The 20,442-nt window shown below is 42.4% G+C and overlaps 3 protein-coding genes across 11 annotated transcripts; 2 read left to right on the forward strand and 1 right to left on the reverse strand.

Moving 5' to 3' along the window:
• Positions 1 to 190: 190 nt before the first annotated feature.
• On the forward strand, positions 191 to 6,166 carry pgd (phosphogluconate dehydrogenase). The gene is made up of 13 exons (XM_027016309.2): positions 191 to 306; positions 669 to 744; positions 869 to 1,048; positions 1,134 to 1,199; positions 1,324 to 1,442; positions 1,535 to 1,604; positions 1,696 to 1,830; positions 2,017 to 2,206; positions 3,467 to 3,597; positions 3,792 to 3,925; positions 4,247 to 4,346; positions 4,805 to 4,927; positions 5,163 to 6,166. Exons 1-13 carry the CDS (start codon positions 299 to 301, stop codon positions 5,280 to 5,282), a joined length of 1,452 nt encoding a protein of 483 aa, XP_026872110.1. The 5' UTR covers positions 191 to 298; the 3' UTR covers positions 5,283 to 6,166.
• Positions 6,167 to 10,182: 4,016 nt separating this feature from the next.
• Positions 10,183 to 14,634, reverse strand: tardbpa (TAR DNA binding protein a). 5 transcript variants are annotated; one of them, XR_014119712.1, is made up of 7 exons: positions 13,877 to 14,632; positions 13,543 to 13,706; positions 13,201 to 13,341; positions 12,773 to 12,943; positions 12,601 to 12,685; positions 11,692 to 11,838; positions 10,183 to 10,882 (listed from the first exon to the last, which is right to left on the reverse strand). XR_014119712.1 is itself a non-coding variant. In XM_027016312.3 (6 exons), the coding sequence occupies exons 1-6, from the start codon at positions 14,115 to 14,117 to the stop codon at positions 11,744 to 11,746; spliced, it is 912 nt and encodes a 303-aa protein (XP_026872113.1). In that variant the 5' UTR covers positions 14,118 to 14,632; the 3' UTR covers positions 10,957 to 11,743. The 5 variants fall into 5 exon arrangements, 3 of the variants coding, with proteins under 3 accessions (XP_026872113.1, XP_026872112.1, XP_026872111.1); XR_003411053.3 differs by having other exon boundaries at positions 12,773 to 12,958; positions 13,877 to 14,631; XM_027016312.3 differs by lacking the exon at positions 10,183 to 10,882 and having other exon boundaries at positions 10,957 to 11,838; positions 12,773 to 12,958.
• ciroz (ciliated left-right organizer protein containing ZP-N domains) lies at positions 14,615 to 19,808 on the forward strand. Of its 5 annotated transcripts, XM_027016335.3 has the most exons (13): positions 14,615 to 14,753; positions 14,838 to 14,961; positions 15,423 to 15,533; positions 15,682 to 15,764; positions 16,112 to 16,213; positions 16,325 to 16,449; positions 16,585 to 16,728; positions 16,827 to 16,865; positions 17,044 to 17,181; positions 17,444 to 17,528; positions 18,210 to 18,406; positions 18,496 to 18,619; positions 18,784 to 19,808. In XM_027016335.3, exons 3-13 carry the CDS (start codon positions 15,436 to 15,438, stop codon positions 19,635 to 19,637), a joined length of 1,989 nt encoding a protein of 662 aa, XP_026872136.3. In that variant the 5' UTR covers positions 14,615 to 14,753; positions 14,838 to 14,961; positions 15,423 to 15,435; the 3' UTR covers positions 19,638 to 19,808. The 5 variants fall into 5 exon arrangements, with proteins under 5 accessions (XP_026872136.3, XP_081562919.1, XP_026872135.3 ...); XM_081706793.1 differs by having other exon boundaries at positions 14,838 to 15,533; XM_027016334.3 differs by lacking the exon at positions 14,615 to 14,753 and having other exon boundaries at positions 14,769 to 15,533.
• The last annotated feature ends 634 nt before the right edge of the window (positions 19,809 to 20,442 follow it).

A 20,442-nucleotide genomic window follows, 5' to 3' on the forward strand; every position in this document is an offset into this window, starting at 1 on the left:
CTCTTTTTTTCGTGCCATCAGGTCTATGGTCGGGGTGTCCGGTTTAAATGATTGATCTACGTTACTGGGCGGACAGCACCTTGAGAGGCGTGTTTATACTACTGAGCCAATCAGCGCCTTACCTGTCTGGCCTCAGGGCTTTTTCACCAATGGGGTTGGAGGGAGGTTAAAGTGACGTCAGGAGCTGAGCGTGTCAGTTGGAAGCAGATACCGGACGGGTAGCGAAGGAGGAAGTTTGTGACAGCGCAGTGGATTTGACAAAAATCGGTGCATTTGCTAAAATAATCTCGTTCCAGTCATGGCACAGTAAGTATTGTTTTACAGAGTCTCATATTTTGGCCACGCTCGGTCAGTATTGTTGCTTTGGTGGTGTGGTTGCCCCTGGCTGGGTTAGGCTAGCTATCCTTGCTAGCATCTTTTGACGTTACGCTACCCGAGGAAACAACTAAACTCAAAATGTTGGAATGAGTTTGAAACGGAAAAACACCTGAATTCACCTACTTGAGAGAATTAAACTCATGCGTTTTAGCCCATTTCGCTAGCTAGCTAGCTAGTTTTGTTAAAAATTCCATAGGTAATACTGGATAGGAGTATTAATTGGTTACGAGTTCTGTGGTTTGTCATGTGCGTGTCGCTACTCTTGTTTCCTAATTTTTCTGATTGCTCAGAGCGGATATTGCTCTCATCGGCTTGGCCGTGATGGGTCAGAATCTGATCCTGAATATGAATGACCATGGCTTTGTTGTAAGTCACTAATTCACAGTTCTCCTTTTTAGACTATCAGCTTTTCAATTGGTCAGAGTTGCGAATGTCTGTAAATGTCCTTTTTTTTTTTTTTTTGTCTTCTGGATTTCTTTCTGTCGTTCAGGTCTGTGCCTACAACAGGACCGTATCCAAAGTGCATGACTTCTTACGAAATGAAGCAAAAAGCACAAAAGTGATAGGTGCGGAGTCTCTCGAGGACATGGTCTCTAAGCTGAAGAGTCCTCGTCGTGTCATACTCCTTGTGAAGGCCGGCCAGGCTGTCGACGACTTCATAGACAAATTGGTTAATGTCCACTTAGATGTGTCATCATTCCTGTGTCATTATATAATCCTCTATTAGAGAAGTTACCATCAGTCTCTGTTGGTAGGTTCCTCTTCTTCAACCTGGAGACATCATCATCGATGGGGGCAATTCTGAATACAGAGACACAACAGTAAGTCATGAGAAATGCTTGGAGTCGCGTGTGGGTGTGTGTACAGTGCGTATCAGTGTGTGTAAATGCTGTTTACGGGGGGTGTACATCAGAGCATATAAATACTGTTTGTGTGTGTGCGCAGCGACGGTGTCAGAGCTTGAAGGCCAAAGGCCTGCTGTTTGTGGGCAGTGGAGTTAGTGGAGGAGAGGAGGGGGCACGCCACGGCCCGTCTCTTATGCCAGGCGGACACAAGGAAGCATGGTAGATAGACCCTTAAAGATCTCAGTCTGACCAAGCTCAGCACCTGTCATGCAATAACTGGTTACCTTATGAAGTTGACTTTCATTTAATAGGCCTCACATAAAAGACATCTTTCAGAGCATCGCTGCCAAGGTTGGCACAGGGGAGTCTTGTTGTGACTGGGTGAGTCCTGTGAAACAGTGATCCATTTGTAATCTGAATGCATTCAGTATTTATATGGTTTATAACAAGCTGACTGTGACTTGATGCACAGGTTGGAGATGAGGGAGCGGGGCACTTTGTAAAGATGGTCCATAATGGCATTGAGTATGGAGACATGCAGCTGATCTGTGAGGCCTACCACCTGATGAAGGATGTCCTGGGCATGGATCATGACGAGATGGCCCAGGTAAGTCCGATCTCACTTCCTTCTTTACTCTGTGACCTCACGCAGGCTTTGTTTCCTCGTTGCTCAATTTGTCGTCTCATCAAAGAACCGGTTCCAATTTAAAGCGATGAATTTCCTCCTTTGAGATGTTATTTTTGCTCAGGTTCCTGCTGTGTGTCTGAGTCTCTGGGGCTGGGTTCTTCTCAGGTTTTTGACCGGTGGAATAAAACAGAGCTGGATTCTTTCCTCATTGAGATCACAGCAAACATCCTCAAGTACAGGGACACTGATGGCACTCACCTGCTGCCGAAAATCCGAGACAGTGCAGGGCAGAAGGGAACGGGCAAATGGACGGCCATCTCCGCCTTGGAATATGGCATTCCTGTCACACTTATCGGTACGTCCTGCTACACCTTTGGCTTCATGCTATATGTTGTTTGGTGAGACATTAAGGGAAGATGTGGCTCTTACTAGGTGGAAAATCAAGAGTTTGGTTTCAGGAAGGATGATGAATGAAGTAGTCGCTACCTGAGCAGATGAAAGGCATTGCTAGTCTTCAGCTGATATGTGGGATTTTGGGGTCTTGTTTGCTTTGCCGTTGAATGGGGTCTGGTTTCATAAAGAGTCTGACTCTGGCCTTGTGACATACTGTACCAGGGAACTGATAATACTCTCACAGGGGAATCTTTACATACATAAGTCATACATTCATATTTGAGATGAAAATTTACATACGTTCATGCATATTTATGTGGCAGAGGGGGAAGCGTTCTCAGACACTCGAGGTCTGAGATGCTGTTAAATCTCATGATCAGATTAACATTCCTTCCCCCTGTGAAGGGAACACACAGCTGTGTATTGTCTTTGAGAGTGAGGGCTGGAATTTGTGCTTGAGTGTGCAGGTTTGCTAGCGCTGAGGTGTTTAGTTCACAATGACATTTTTGTTCCCTTTCTCAACCTCACTTCATGGATATTTCATTGGGAGGGCCTGCTAAAACTACAAAGTCATGATTACTCAAGTCTTTGACCCTGTGGTGAACGCTGTAGTTGGTGTATGTGGCAAGCGTTGTTTTTACAAAAGCTGATTTAATCGTTGGTTATCTTATGTATATCGACAAAATGTTGGTTAGAAAACAGCAAGAAAAATTACAAGGGGTTTTCTGAATCTTGATTTCTGCATGAATAGCTCCTTAAATGTGACATGATTGCTTAAACCATTTGTTTAAGAAATACATGGCACAACTAATTTATTGTGTGTATTTTGTTAAATGTCTTTATTTATTATTATGATGTCTGATCTTGTTTTCATTTATATTGGGAGCCATTTATGGAGAAATCCAACTAATTCTGAGTGGTTCACAAACACTTTTTTTCTGATTTTACTGTGGCTGGTATTTCTGGTGCTCTGTCATCAGTTGCACTGATACATTTGGGTCCATATAACTTTCTGGTTAATGTTCAGCAGAGTCGGCACTGTCTGTCTGAACCAGTGTTAAGTTTTAAAACAGTTCAAATGCAGCCTTTTGTTTTGCCACATCTTTCTTATTTCTTAGTTTTACTGAATTTAGTTAGTCAAAAATCTAGAGTTGAAAAACCCTGGCCTAGCTAGCTTTCCTGTCTGGAAATGACACTCCTCTGCACTGGTGTTTTCCTGCAGGAGAGGCTGTCTTTGCCAGATGTCTCTCCTCTCTGAAGGATGAGAGGGTGTTGGCCAGCAAGAGCCTGAAAGGGCCTCAGGGGGCTAAGTTTACTGGGGACAAGGATCAGTTTCTCGAAGACATTAGAAAGGTTGGTACAGTTGTATTGGGCACATTGCCCAGATTTAATTTGCTTTTTATTTCTTAGTGGTTTGTACAGAATCTGAACACTTTCAGAACTAAAATGTTTACACAAACCGTATTTAGGATTGGCGTAACAAGTCTGGACGTTCTGTAGCTTTCAGCGTTTTTTGTGTATTAATGCTCTCTCTGTTTCCCACTCAGGCTCTGTATGCCTCCAAGATCATCTCCTACGCTCAGGGCTTCATGCTTCTGAGGCAGGCGGCCAAGGAATTTGGCTGGTCCCTCAACTACGGTGCCATCGCCCTGATGTGGCGGGGTGGCTGCATCATCCGGAGGTAAGCGCCACGCTGGACCACAGGGTTCAGGGTGAAAAGGTTAGTGGGAACAGGTCATTCTGAGCACGGAGGCTTTGTTTGCTGAGACGGAGTACAATGTAATGATGCATGATGTCATTCACTGTCTGCTCAATGTTGTAACACTGGAACAGCACATGAGGAAACAGAGCTTCTGTTTTAGTTCCTGGTAAAATGTCATTTGTACTGGAATACTAAAATGTTGTTTTGTTTTTTTTTCCTGCTGAAATGATGAGACTTTGTGTTAGGAACGGCTGTTGTTTGGAATCACTATGAGCTTATATTTGGATGGTCTACTTTTAGTGTTTTTTTGGGAAAGATCAAGGAGGCCTTTGATCGGGACTCTGAGTTGCAGAATCTGCTGTTGGATGGCTTCTTCACAAACGCTGTACAAGACTGCCAGGTACAGGAGCTGGGGAAGACATGACCCCACACGACCTTGTAGCTAACTAGAAGTGAAGCTAAATAAACTCCAGTCATGCCCATCACTATCGGCTATGCTTTTAATGATGTATAGGGATACACAGAGGTATGGGCGCACTTAATCTATAGATGCAATTACATATACATACACAAGATATCTACATATACAAAACATCACCTGATCCCTTTTTTAAATGGATCATTCAGGGTCGACTGGAGGCATGGTGGTGGTCGTTGTTGTTGTTATTATTAATATTATTTATCAACAACAGTCATTAAGTGATCTCTGTGTATTCACAGTATTCCCACCATCAGCTGTGTATGTCAGGGGTGCTTTGCAGTTTCTCCATTCAAATTCAACCAATCCGCCGTCTTATGATGTTGGTGTAATTAGATCTGTAGTGTAGACCGAGTTTCCATCTTTGTCCCATGCTGTAGGCATCATGGCGACGTGTCGTAAGCACGGGAGTTGAGCTGGGCATCCCTATGCCATCCTTCACCACAGCGCTGTCCTTCTACGATGGCTACAGGCATGCCATGCTGCCAGCCAACCTGCTGCAGGTAAACTCTCTCCATCCAGCCAAGCTCTGGAGCCCCTCACTGCACTGCTCCATTGGCTGTGTAGCCCAGCACTCTGGCCATTTCTGGGGGTGGGGGGGTTGTGGTCATGGGTCAGGTGTCTACACTAAAGAAAAGGCTTTTATCTTCAAACAGCTGTTAAATCATCAGTGTTCTTGTTTTTACGCTCAAAGGACCCACCAAAACGTGAACTATGTATCAATGTTTTGTACTACAGGCGCAGAGAGACTACTTTGGCGCCCACACATACGAGTTGCTGTCAAATCCTGGTCACTTCATCCACACTAACTGGACAGGCCATGGAGGAAATGTGTCCTCCACTTCCTACAATGCCTAAGGCTAAGGAATCTCATTCCAGCAGAGAGCGCTGTTGTTCAAGAACATGGGACTAGGGCACCTGAACAAGACAATGCCTCCAACTTAGAACCTGAAGTACAGCCCTATCTAACCATTAGTCAAGGGTTTTATGACGTCCTGAAATAATGCAGAGTTCTGTATGTAATGGGACACAGTCATGTGTAAACATTTTGCAAATTCTTCCTCTTTTCTGAAAGTAGTACAACGCATAAGGCCCTATGCCACAGACAATGAGGACTAGTGTAGTACTAGTTATTTTCCCCCAAAGTCGAAAGCACTGACCGTGGATTACGGTTCATTATTGCACTGTCTTGGCCTAAATAGAGTTGAATCCATTTTTAATTAGCTTTGGTCCACTTCACTTGACTTTTTGTTTTTGTATATGCAAAATTAACCGTCAACAGCAGAGAGAATTTTCGTATTAAAAGGGAGAGTTGTGTTTTTCGATGCTTCCCTGACTTGGAGAATATATAATTTGGTGTTTTGTACAGTTACTATGAACCACATAGCAGCAGACACTAGTAAGTGTCTTGTTGGTAAGGAAGTTGTTTCCATGAGGATATTGTGTTGTGTAATCTATATTACCTTTCTCAGTTGCATCACATGATGGGGAAACATTTATGATACAGTAATAATATACTTACACCAGAAGATATTAGGCATCGGAGAGGAGACTGGGAAAACTCAGAAGACTCGGAATCAGATAGGGAAGCAAACGCCTGCACTTCAGCTCTTTCCACTAGCCATTTGGAATGTTTTCCCTGTTGTGTTACTTGAAAGCAGCTTTTCATGGAAAAGGAAGTTGTACTTAATAGTTTTTGCTCATTGTGTAAATGTATATTAAAAACCAAGACAACCTGGCAATCTTTGTTTCAGCAGACAATCCAGTGTTTATATGTGTCAACAGTCTGAAATATGAATCTCTAACAGAAACAGAATTTGAGTGGTAGTCTAAGTGTCACTATCTTACAAACTAATCTGTGTAGAGTATTAAAATATTAATCCATTTGTACTTTGTGATTGTTAGTTTCAGCCTGTGCTAATGCATGTTCGACACAAAGTCCTTTAGATTTCTTGTTCACGCACATTTCAGCAACGGGGTAGTAGTGGCTCATAAAAAAAAAAAAAAAAAAAATTGTTACGCTTGAGAAAAGATATTAGATCATTATAATAAAACAACAACAAAGACACCCCACTTGTGTAGTCAAAAACAGGTAATTCATTACATTACAGAGATGCAGTCAGCTGACTTCTGAGTGGGGTCAAAGTAGTGGTCTGACAATTCAAAACAGATCAGGCACAATGCCTGTGGGAATCTCTGTTGGCTTGGAGTACCTCCCGCAGGTGTGCTAACTCACTAAACACAAAGATATAAAATATTACAGGTATTGCTGTTTACTGCTGGTGTTGTTTCTGCAGCAAGCTAACAGTATCTAACAAATCTCGATTAAAAACTCAGAATGGTTGTGTTAATAATTTAATAGTGTTTTGGTACAATGTAGTTCCATAAATGTTAAACCTAACCGACTCTGAGTCCTGCGAAGAAGATATGAGTTATGAGATATGAGAAGATAAACTGCTGAAAATACTGCCAGAGACAATGTCTTTGTGAGGTATAAACCCCATGCCAAACATTTCCACGTTTTCTGGACATGCCATTGACTCCGACTTTTGATCTGAGATGTTTGATATTCTTAAGCAAGCCCTAGTTTGTGACCTTGACCCTAACCCTCTAACTACCCTGTTTGGAATTCATCCACAACCCCACATCCATTAAAAAGCAACATGTTATTCCCTTTACTACATTGTTAGGCTATTCTCCTTATATGGAAGTGTACCAGCCCTCCAACAGATGAAAGGTTTTAGCTTTATTAAACTTGAAAAGCTAAGGGGCTGCCTGAGGCAATCCCTTAACTCTCTCTATGAAACCTGGGACCCTTTCCATTCATTTATTAATGACAGCATTGTTTTGATTGAACGGAGCAGTGGTACCTGATGGACTATCTGGTCTACTGAAAGAGTTACACTGTGAGGGGAAGTCAAATGGAGCAAATAATGTTTTGGGTATGTAGCTGAAATTCGATCCTTTTATACTACACTGTAGTCTTCATTGTGTATACAAACACTGTATAGTGAATATAAAAAAGATGATGAATTTATAATGCAAATTTGCAACCCTAAAGTCTTTTGTTTGGATGAAACAACAGTCTGAACCATGTACCTGAGACAGTTAACTGAGAGGTGGCAGGCGAATCTTTCTGTTTGTCTTTAAAAGTAGCACAGGTGTGAGGTGGAGAACCTGTTAATACAGTAAAACCTCCCTGGCTGCATATCTAAGACACTTTGACAAACACAAGTGCATACTACATGAATAATAATAAATTTAAAAAAACCTTACTTGTGTATAACATTGACCAGAATTTGTAATTGTTGAGTTTTAGAGTACCGTAATCCCTTTTCCCCTGAAACCATGTGCAAGTGAGCTACAGAAAGGAGAATAGCAAGAGAATCTCAACCAAAGGTTACACGTATGTGTGAGCACTAAATCAGCACTCCCGCTCCATGGGATGTCCTTCCTTGGCCAGGTGCCACAGTCAGCGCCAATCTTATTTGTGGCTTTCAGCTTCAAAGCATCGACCACTACTGTCTTCCAGGACCTGTATATTGTCCTTCCAACACAGCAGCAGTTGAGAGAACTTAGGCTCGCTTAGCACTGTCTGCAGCTTGCCATTTAATCCTGGAATAAGATGCCTCCCTCTGTTCACATGAAAAGTTGGTCCGGTTCACTGATCATGGTCATGCCCACGACCCAATTACTCTGTTGGAAAAAGAACATCTCTGTAATTACAGCCCACTTCAGAAAGAGGAACATGGTATATTCCTTATAAGAGCTTATGCCACAGAGAGGATGCGGCAGAACCTGGCAGCTTTACAATAGCGATTGGCTGAGAGCACGTGGGGGTGATGCTGAATCATCACGCATCGCTCCAGTGCGCGGACCACCGTGTGCAGTAAGTGGACACCCTCTCCAGTGCCCTGCCCATCAATTATGCATGGACTGCACTGAGAGGGAGAGGCAGTCTGGCGAACAATGAGGTCTGATGCGCTTTGAGTTGCAGCAGTTTCCTCTGTGATATGACTAAGAGCTTCTGGTGTGTGTATGTATATTATTATCTTAAAAGCATGTTTTTTTAATCACTGTGCATGCCTTCTTGCATTCAGTTTGGAAAGTGACACCATCATTGTTAGAATGCAGGTCAAATATTTGACTAAAGGCTTTCATCGTTTCTTTATTAGTTAATAATTAAATTGTTTTGAGTGTTGAAATATAAACCCAGTTAAAAACAATGGAAAATTGGAATACAGCAACATTCCTAATCTACATATTAGTACACATCAAAACATATCGGCAACGATTACAAACATTAATTTATTCTATTTCACACTGAAAGACTGTAAAAAGCTTCTAATGTTACACGTATGAATAGCCAAACAGAAATGCCATTTTTACAGGAGTACATGTAACTAAGTCTGCTTTGACTTGATTAGCATTAAATCTGTTAATTTACTTTGTTTCCTGTGGGCTGTGTCAGTGGCCCTTGTGACTACATTATAAAGCATGCGTCTGGGTGGCAGAGCAGATCCCCGTGGAGCAGAAGAAAGCGTAACGTTCATCATGAGAGTGTTGCTAAGCATGGTCCCTGTGCTGCTGATCGCATGGTGCACCGTTGGAACTGATGCTCTGCCTGTACAGGGCAAGCTACCGCACAGCAATGATGTGAGTCTACACCTCCACCACTTTAAACTGTATAGACTTATCAATAACATCCTTCTTTCATTTAGGTTTTGTGGTTTATAGATGCTTAGGTTATCAACTATTAAAATTTAAATTACAAATAGAAAATGTAACTATTGCTCAGGTTTTGACAAAAGAGCAGAAGGACTTGCTGTTGAAGATTCTGTCAGAGCTGGCTGAATTGAACATGACTGCTAAAGACCTAGGCGCACTGGACCTCGAGCAGCTGTTGAGTGGTAAACTGGGAGAGCGGGTGGTGCTGGGCCTGCCACCGGTCCGGGAGAAGTCTCCGTGCAAAAACTTCTTCTGGAAGACCTTCTCTTCATGCTAACACATACAGAGTGAACAATGTCTCCTTGAATCTGGTCTTCTATACCTTACATAACTAACAATAGCTGAATCCCCAAACCTTGAGTATTAATAAACATTCGAATGCCTGACTTTCTGAGGTGATTTGAGTATACACTTCTAAAACTTGTATATTCCACTGTTTGCTTAGTGGTGACATTTTGCATGATTTTCAAAACAATTTGACCCCCCTGGAAATTAAGTGTTAGATACTATAAAAAGTTTGCAAATGGCTTATTACAATGCTTATGACTTTGGCACACTTCCACAATACTAACTGAACTTTCAGCTTTCTTTTTTAGCAACATTAGTATTGGTAAGGTTACTGAAGACAAACAAAACCTGCCTGAACTTCTAGATTAAAACCTTTCCAAGCAGTCCTTTGCTGAAGTTTGTGATGCCTTAAATTAAGCATGTTATCTTAATTTAAAATAACCTAAGAGAATCAGAGAACACTGCTTTGAAAATGTGCTGATCGTCATGCAGGTTAACGTCAAAAACAAAAGCATGCCTCATAATGTAAAGCCATTGTGAATACTCAGACCAAATCCGTTATATCAGCACACGTTATCCTAGTATCTTCAGTTGCCTTCATGTCTCCAGTTTCTCACCTGCCTAACCTGATGCACAACCAAACATAAACCTACAACCCAACAGCTGATAGCAAAATTAACTGTTTATTTTACACTTTAAGTGACTAAAATTGAATTTATGGATAGGATTTAAAACACAGTGATATGATTCCTATGGGCCTGTTTATTGGGTATTACCAGAGATGAAAGTCATTTACTACTTTGCCCCAGTAGAGCCCAAACATTTCACAAAACCCTTATGTTCTATACATTTCACCTATGACAGAAATGAATAAGCTACTGTTTATAAAAAAGGCCTTTCATTTTCGGTGAAAACTGACCACTTAATTACAATCGCTAGGCCTGCAATTTGACAACTTACAAAACAAACAAACAAACAAAAAGCCCCAAAACAAAAAAAAGACAAAAAAAAAAAAGAAAAAAAAAAGGAATAGCAAGAAAAATTAGTCTGGCATTAAACAATACTAACAAAGTGAATAGCATAGATGAGTTTTTAAACCAGATAATCATTTGAAATGGGACTGAGGGGTTCAGGCATTCTTCCATGAAAAGAAAAGAAAGAAGAAGAAAAAAAAAATTATATTGCCCTTAATTTTGGATTGGGTTTCTTTAGACGTGTGCTCCAGCCAATTTGGAATTGTCCGTTTAAATTTCAATAGGGATTCCAGGGATCCTGTTACAGAGAAGTGAAGAAGTCCCTTTTCAGGTCTAAGGCATTCAGCAGCAGCTCCACAGTTGAACTGTGTTGGGGCCGCCAACACTACAACTCCAGTCTTCAGCTTCCCCAAAACTGACTTCACTCTGGGTTCTGATGTAAACCTGGGCCAGCCGAGTCCAAGGTCCCTATACATGCGAATTAAATAAGTTTTTGCAATTCAATTAATTTTTGTAGCAATCAAAAATACACCACTATCAAATACCTAGTCAAATTAGCTTTATTTGAGTTCCCTTTGATTCACAAAACATATAAAATGCATTCAAAAACACTTAACAAACGCAAAGTTTCTATAGGGATTCTTCCAACTCCCACCGCCACAACAGCCCTCGAGTCACTCAGAGCTCACGATCACCGCCACACACCCCCACTCCCCATGTTCACACTTGGAGGTCAGTAACAGGGTGAAGATAAAACACACACACCATACAAGCATTCACAACAGATAGTATAGCATGTATACAAATATTTAGATTTTTATCTAGACATTCCACTACATACATACACACAGATATATATATATATATATCTATCTATATCACACAGTGTGTGTGTATATATATATATATGTATATATATATATATATATCTCAGCTATAGAATTTTTTTGCAGTAACTAAACTTGATTTAACGAGAAAAAGGATGAAAGGTGTCAGATCAAAAGGAGGATGCAACCAATGTCCATTTGATGGCGCTATAGAAAACACGGGGCTCCTGCTCACACTCGCTCACACAGGTTCTTCTCACATCTTGCAGTCATCTTGTTTTCATCGCACAACCAGCTTTTTCACACTTGCGTTCACGTTCTCTCAGTCCGTTCGCTCATTCAGTCTCGCACTCGAGGCTCACCATCAATCGATCACCTCACTCGTTCTCAAAGCCATACACATTGGACAGATTCATCCACGAAAAAAGGGGAGAAAAAGACAACACCCACCGTCTAACACAGTAAATGCAGAGTGAAGCTGTGTTCTTTGATGGCAAAGCATTTACACATGGGAAGAAGGGTACTGATACTGAGATCGCTCGAACATTGCGGCCAACGAGGGGCTTCTTCCCGGGAAATTGGAAAAGAGGTGGTGAACTGTAGAAGAAATTTATGAAGGCTTGACCATAAACTTCAAAAAAAACAATTCAACAAGTCCACACACTGCAACTCAAAATCAGGTTCAAAACAAAGCATCTCTAAACACGACTGAGAGGGCACTGAAACAATATGACGCTTGACATTTCAGTTTAGTACCCATAACATAAAATCACATTTTAGCTAATCAATGAAAACAAAAGCAACTTTCTTATTCTTCATACCACTCATGATTTCCCCCACTCAAATTTTACAGAGCTAGTTTAATGTATAACAACCTTCAGAACATTTCCCCCTTTAAAACAAAAATGAAACAAGATTGGCTACAAACTTCTCAAAATACTTACCACACAAGCGAAACAAAAGCAACCCTCTACATCCCCCAACTGGATTTGGTCTCCATACTGGAGCCAAAGCCTGAGCTGAACCCACTGCCGGAGGCCGAATTGGTGCCTGCCCCCCACCCGAGACTGGCTGAGCTGGTGGCACCGTAGTTGTTCCCACTTGTGCTATAGCTCTGATTCTGATCTCTACTGCCGCTGGTCTGGCCCGCTGAGGTGGTGCCAGAGGCAGCCGTCTGACCCTGCTGACTAGCCAGCATGCCCATCATTCCCCAGCTGCTCTGGAGGGCAGCCTGTGCAGCTGCCATCATAGCTGGGTTGAGGCTAAGAGCGCCAAAATTCACACTGCTACTACCACTGCGACTACTACCAAAGCCCTGCCCGAACCCCCCAAAACGACCACGATCCATCATTTGCCTACTATTATTGTGCTTAGGCTCTGCGTTGGAGATGTGCACGCTGGTGCCCTTAATGATCAGGTCCTCACCACACAGCGACTGTGCAACCTGGGGGACAACAACAATTTCCCAATTACAACAAATCAACCAGGCTGACGGTGAACAAATTCCTGGTCAAACTGCTTAGTAACAAACCTGGTCATCTGCAAAAGTGACAAAGGCAAAAGCCCGAAAAGGTTTGGGTATGAAGACATCGGTGACTTCACCATACTGCATAAAGAACTGCCTGAGGTCATCAACAGTCATGTCCTCTGTACAGCGGCCCACAAACACTTTCCTGCTGCGCATAGGCTCATCCAGTCCAGCCTGTTCCAGGAAATACTAGATCAATTAATAGAAAATAGGGTCTACTCATGCAATGCTCACAACACTGTCACTGCACAAAATGTACAATCACTTATTTCCATACATCTTGGCAACTAAATATGATCGATTATATCTACTTGCAAACGCTACATATTTTGGGCTACATTATACTGTGGAAACTATAGCTGTTATTTGAAATGTGTGTGTTTATATTTAGCATAAATATTTACTTCAGTGGTTACACTGATGGGTTATACCTTTGAGTTGGGGAGCTTGCAGTCACACCACCGCCCATCAATCATGTGCCGCTGGGACATGACTTTAATTTGTGTCTCGTAATCTGTAAATCTCACAAAGCCAAATCCTTTGGAGTTTCCAGTTTTTACATCTCTCTTAACCTGGTGAGGAAAGAGGCAACATTTAGCACAAACCCTAGCATATGTATACTTTATGCAGGATGGACAGGGCACTCTAAAGTTCAGTGTCTTTGGTGGTCCAACACACCCAAATCAAGGTGTGTTTAGATAAACTAGGTGGGTTTAATGAGGAAACACCAAACCCTACTGTGCCCCCAAGACTGGAATCTGAGTAGCACTGACCTGCACCATTATCACTTCTCCAAAAGTGCTGAAATAGTCTTTCAGGTCTTGCTCTGTTGTTTTCCAAGGTAACCCAAGAACAATCAAATCTGAGGTTTTTTGGATACCTCTCTTAATCTTCACAGCAGAGGCAGCATCCATTTCATCCATCTTCCTTTTGTTATCTGAAAATATATTACGTTTCAAATGCAATGCGCCTCATAGCAGCTTCGATAGCAATCAGATTACTTACACAGCACAAGTCATTATCGTCGTCATCATTCAAACTACAATGCCAATGCACTCAGATTTAACAGCCATTCTCTGCAAATTTATTATGCAATGAAATATTTACCTTTTGGATAATTGACGACGTAAACCAGATTGCCCCAGTCTGCGTCTGGTGCGTGCAGCACGCCCTCGACCAGGCGGACGCCTCGCATGCACTGCGAGACCGGGCTCCGATAGCGTAGGCCGCACGCGCCTGGAAACTGTGCGGCTACGCTCGACAGCAGCACGGTGCCGTCTTCCTCTGACGGAATCTCCATCGGCTCCTCGTTTTCATCCTCAGCCACACGAATGTAACACGTTTCCATGTTTCGCTAATTATAAGATTCGCCAGCCGGTACTTAAACGCGCCAAGATCGGTCGCCTCGTGCTAGCTCCCGTTAGCCACCACACTCGCTAAATAATTCAGTTAACTAACTACCGCAGCCAGCTTTGTGAAAAATATCTAGCAAATCCGCGCGTATTTGAACTGAAAACACTAACGTTGCACAGATTAATACTTTATCCACCTATATATCAACTGTTCGTGATCACGATTCTCACTTGATGTGGGCTTATACTTCATAAAAGTGTTTTACTAGCGCCCATGAACAGAGCAGGCCCTCGCGCTCCGCCAGCTAGTTAGCTCTCCTGCTAACAACGAACACGCTTGAGAAAAAAAAATGAATGGCAGGGAGGTTTCCGCGCTTTCCGACGCGTCTAAACTTTGCTTTCAGCGTGTCCACGTCCGGGAAACTATCACACAGTGACTTTCTGAAACAACATTTAATGCTAAAAACAAACTAAAAAACAAACGCACCCGAGTGTTTATCTCACCTCAAACCGCCATCAAAATGGCCGTTAAGGTCTCGCCGAACTAATTACATCATCATTTGGGAGGTCTTATTGTATATCAGACTGCAGGGGTGGAATGTATTTATTTTTTGCTTTAAAATGTCACAAAGGTAAACCTATGCAAGCACCTGTTTATGTTTATATATATATATATATATATATATATTTGTCGAAAGACGCGAATGGCTTTTCAGTTCTTAAGGTGCCGTAGACGTGATGAAACGGATCCCCGGTCTAACGGACAGTGGTGCGGGCGAGGCTCTGTGGTCCTATCGTACGCAGGCACGGATCTACGCTGCGTTTCAATCGGCGATGTTGGTGCGTTTGTGTATTTTTATCTGCAAACTGCACACTTAAGTTCAATAAACACAACTATTCTTCTTTTAATGGGTTGCCAAAAAAAGCAGACGTTCTTTTTTTTTTGCTTTATTAGCAATAATACACAATATAATAACTGCACCCAGCAGCTTTGAGTTGGCTGAATTTAAGGCAGGCCTTCGCTTTTTTTAATCGTTACAATATAGGTCAGTCTTACTTTTCAGTCTCGTTTGCACCACTATCCAGTCACGTATAGGCATGGAAGTAAACAGTGTAACGTTTAATCTGTCGAGGTATTGGGACAATAGCTTTCAACATGAAAGACCTCAAACTAAACGAACGCCATAGGATGTGTGAAAAAACCCCTAACAAACACAACCCTTTCTTACTACTGAGCTCTTTGTAGCACAACCTGTGATGTACATTTTATATTGTCCCCTTCACCAAGCTGCGATTTTTAGTAGGCAAACACAGATGATGCTTCAGTTTATAAATGCTGCAAGCTCAGCTACGAGTATTACCGACTTGGCAATCATGGTCTCTGGGCTGTGTGGATTTTTCCTGTTTTCCTTGTAAGTATGCTGTTCTTTTGCAGTATTTCCACAAAGTAAAAAGCCGAACAAACCTTTGTCAGTGTGTTATAAAGTAAACGATGCGTGCCAAATGATAGGTGTATGCGTTTCTAACGTTGGCCACTGCCTCTGTTTCTTTTCCATGTAGGTATTTATTCTTACCCATATGTGGAGATGTTTTACCAGTTCAGAAGCGAGATTGGATTGACAGCCCACCTGAAAGCACCATGGGTAATTCTCCAAGAAGTGTCTATAAAAGAAATTACATTAATTTAACTGGAGGGGGCATTTGCTATAGACATTCATGAGCATTGTAGAGGTCTGTCTCAACATGGGGGTGTCAGGGTCCCTCTTTACACCTGTTGTTGTCTGAAATACATTGGAGTGCTTGGCAATGCAATGTAACCAGCATTTGGAAAGATGTATGGTGGGATGTTTCATACAATTTAGGAATTGTATATGGGCTCTCACCTACTACAGTGGCATGCAGATGGAACTAAACTGGAAGTGGATGTGAATGAATGAAAAGTGTTCAGTAAAAAGCAGCTGTACACAACATTCTTTATTTTTTGTTTCAGAAGGCGATGTGGGGTGCTTCTCTGAATACATGGAACTGTGGATCCACAGAATGAGAATTGAGGGCTTGAGGCTCTGGCTTTCAGCAATGCTGAGGATTCAAGGTGAGCTGTGGCATACAGAAATGTTCCTAAAAAATAAACACACTCTTGGATTAAGTACATTCAGATAGTTTACTTGCAACAAACCTCACACATCCAACCCCTCTGGTCTAGTTGCCCTTGCGTCTCTAGATAGCTTAAACCATCAGCTGTCTGCATGTGGGTTTGGCCTGCATAAGGATCCTGACCGGAACTACATCTTCCGAGTCATGTATAGTGGATGCTTTGTGCAGTTGGAGGTGAGAATAAAATATTCCTGTACTGTATTCTTTAACATTACAGCACATGTCGTGTTTAGGAGCTTGTTCCGGCCTGTTCAGGCGCTGCTATCATGACAGTCGTTTTACAACAGCATCTGGTCTGCTTCCTTTCAGCATGGCCATTATGTGATGCCGCTGAACTTGCTGAAGAGAATAAGCCGTTTTGGGGGCAGGATGCGCAGTTACGTAATGAAGTGTCCTGTATTGGCAGCACCACTCAGCAGTGAACACATTCAGTGTGACCCCGACTTCATTCAGGTAGAGCGCCAGTGATCTAAATACAAAACCCAGGGCAGGTTTGTCTCTTTCTGCCATACCTTTCTCACTTTTAAGCATGTGATGTTGGATTTTCAAAGGTTACCAGACTGATACCAGTGGACAGCTGGAACAATGAGGTAACATTCCTCAAAAATTCGATCACAAACTGTGTGTGTAATCAATTACGCCTATATTTAATATTTAGATATTTATGATGATGTAAAATACTGAGGAAGTTGAACTTGGTATTTTTTATGAGAGTTCTTCATTAAAGCAGTAAGGTTGGTATCATAATGGTGTTATTTCCCCTGCTAGCTCAGCTGGTCTCTTGCTTTGGGAGGCAGTCTGGTGGTGGCGTTAGAAGATGCCAGTCTCATTCAAGTATACGTCGACATTCATAAACCATACATTACTGTTCAAGGCAGAAGGAACACGATCCTTAGCCCTGTGCAGGTGAGTTAAAATAGAATAGTTTACCTTTTATTTGAATATTTTATGCAGCTCTCAAACTGGTTTTTAATGAATGATGCTTGAGGGTGCTTTCCTTTAATAGAGCTTGTATGGACTGCCATCTTGTGGACATTATGCTATATAGCATATTTTCAACTTCAGCTCTATCAGTAAAGATTGTAAAAGATAGTAAAGGCACCGATTTTACATGTTTTAAAATTCAGATTGGCCTTTTTTTAAGCACAGACAATGCCATGTTTTTTAGGTTCTTCAGACTGAGGGGCAATTCTTACCTCTCAAGCTGGTCAGTGGAAATTATGCTTATAGCATGGAGGCTACCTGTCCAACAGGTGGGTACTGGTTTTCTCATTGAACTTTCCCTCTGTGTTACGTCATTCCTAAATCCCCAATCAGCTAGTCTTACAGTTAAACATACAAATATAAAATATAGATGCAGACTTCAGAATTAGTAGAAGAGAATAGCTGGTCCTGTATTATATTGCAGGTTAACGTTAACAAGCCTTATTGAGGCACTCTCCGGAGAATGTCTACACACATTTTTATACATTTGTCAGAAGTGATCATGTACTCACCCCAGCATTTTTACATACTAGTGTTTGCATTTGCCACTATTACATCCAAACCATACATTAGTCAACATATGCAAACTGATATTCAACATCCACACCAGTTGGAACCTGTTACCACCATATTCCAAGAGAAGACTTCTCTTGACCTTATCCTAAAGAAGATTGTTTTTACATACGGTCCTGAGCCTTGTAGAGAGGTCATATATCTTACCCTGAGATCCACTAAAGCCTACCCAGGATCCTTTACAGAGCCTCTACAGAGGCCTCTGCCCTGTACACAAATCATTCTGAAAGGACACGGAATCTCTATACTCCCTTATGTTTTATGTCATTATTTTTTATGCAATGTTAGGCCTCTCTTTCCTGTAAACACTCTTTTTATTAACTCGGTTACTCTGTTTTTCTACATCTAAAGCATGTTTACGTGTTTATCTGATTTAGTAACTATGTATTCATCCGAGAACACAGTACTGCACATCTACAAACGTCGCATGGGTTTGACCAAGCGGGGAGGATATGACAGTGAGACTCTGTCTGTCAGTAGTGTGTCTGTAAACCAGACGAGCGCCTTCACCTGGTCTGAGAACAGTGGCTTTGTGAAACTCATCATTCCAACTGCCCTTATTCAAAAGATGAAGGTGAAGAAGCATGCCATTCATCAAACAGGCTTTCAATTCCTTCTTTCTTGTGTGTTTTAGAACTACTATCCTTGTGGTTTCTCTTTCAGAAATGCACTGAAAAAGAGGGTCGTGACCTGCAGCAGGCTTTCCTCAGAATTGACGTTGTGCTCACTTTTAAAGAGACAAACAACAAAATGGTCTGGACTATGGAGAACACGTCACCCTGTTTAGGTTAGTATCTGTAACAGTACGTCAATGTACTTAATGATGCTGCAAAGTCTGACGACGCTGTCGGATATGAGCACGATCTGTGTTTGTTTCAGGGACTTCCATTCCTTCATTGGTGACTGAAACTTATACTTGAGTGACGCCTAAACCTTGTGTGACATTTGCAGAGGAACGCATGACTTCAGTTACCGCACCCCCATATGCTGAGGGCACGGGTCGCCCGCTGCTCTCCGCTGAGGCTTCTGGCAAGAACCCTCAGCTGTTATCTCAGACAACAGAAGGATTTAGCAAGACATTTAAACTCGCGCAAGTGTTTCCACCTACTGAGGGGCTCAGAGTGGCATCGGTGTCTCCATGGAGCACCAGTTCACTGGAAACTGACACCCTTCGAGCGCTAAACAGTATCAACTCCTTGTTAGCAAACGGGGGAAAGTCAAATGTGCAGGCTGCAGAAGTGATGAGTACACGTTCCTGGGAGTGGACAGGCTCCAGACCAGGAGGTCTCTCCCGCTTTGTTCCAACTACGCCCTCATACGTTACCCACGAAGCAAACCTGGATTCAGACGACGCATCATCGCTTGGTTTACATGGTTCTTCGCTGAGCACTGGAGAAACCTCGTCAGCCATAACAACTGAACCATCTAATTTGACCGCAGATATCAGCACAGCCACAGATGGGAGCATTAGCAAAGCTGCACGTTCCGGTGTGGCTCCTCCTCACCACGGTGAAGTCAATACCATGGTCAAGTGGACCCCTGTGACGTCACCATTGCCTTTAGAGAGCACCAGTTTATCACTGTTGGATCTGAAGGAGGTTATAATTCCGAAGACTGTCTCTGATGTTCCTTTAAACACTCGTTCTGCCTCCCAGAAGCTCCTCCAACTCCATCGAGGACACACTCAACTCTCCCTGACTCCTCCTTCACCTGATATTGTGATGCACTCAACAGGGACTAATCAGACAGAACCAATTCACACACCAGATGAGCAAGTTGCAGGCAAGTATGCCCCCCCCCGATGACTGTAATGCCAGTGTACACATAGCTGCTAAGAGGCTTGGTGAGAGAACTGGTGCTGAACAAACTACCCCAGCTATGGGTCACCAGGTCCACATGCTTCTACTGAACTAGACAAGAGCTATCTCCCCCCCCAAATTAAAACCAGCCTAATAAAGGGAACTTGCAAATCCAAACTGCTCATCTGTCATGACTGTAACTATGGAACTATCTATATGTGTAACAGTGTGATTGGAGGCCTTGTCTAGGTGAATGCGTGCTGTGTGTCTTATCTGTGCCGTGAGTTTATCTGCGCTGCTAAAGAGAAATGTGTGGCTGAGATTGCCACTGCATATCAATCGTCATGCAGTGTCATGGCAACTGCTGTGTGGAGTCATGCTATTCCTGCCACAGAGCCCTTTTGAAGTGGTGCGGCTTTTTAGTTTTCAATGACCACCAAAGAACGCGAGAAGCACATGCTATATGTCGATGCAGCTTTTGCTAATTACAGAAGTAGTGCAAACCTGAAGTGTTACTCAGGTTTCCATGGCAAATTTGAATAATACACACATGCAAAGTCGTGCACACATGTCCCTGATGACACAGCCAGTGGAAAGGGTTGTGGTTGCATTTCTGTCTGTCTGCATCGGAGTCGGAGGTTTTTCTCAGCTGTGTGAAGTGTTCTTTCAAATCATGTGTTTCATCCTGTTTTCTCCCACATGCTTATATCCTTTACCTTTCGTGAATATACTCGGTTGGCTCATTAATCTACATACTACTACTGCTACTAATAATTCATTTATCAGGGATAATAACAAAAGAAGCAACACT

This window comes from Electrophorus electricus, chromosome 24, assembly GCF_041902795.1.
Source record: "Electrophorus electricus isolate QZ-2024a chromosome 24, ASM4190279v1, whole genome shotgun sequence".
NCBI lineage: Eukaryota > Metazoa > Chordata > Actinopteri > Gymnotiformes > Gymnotidae > Electrophorus > Electrophorus electricus.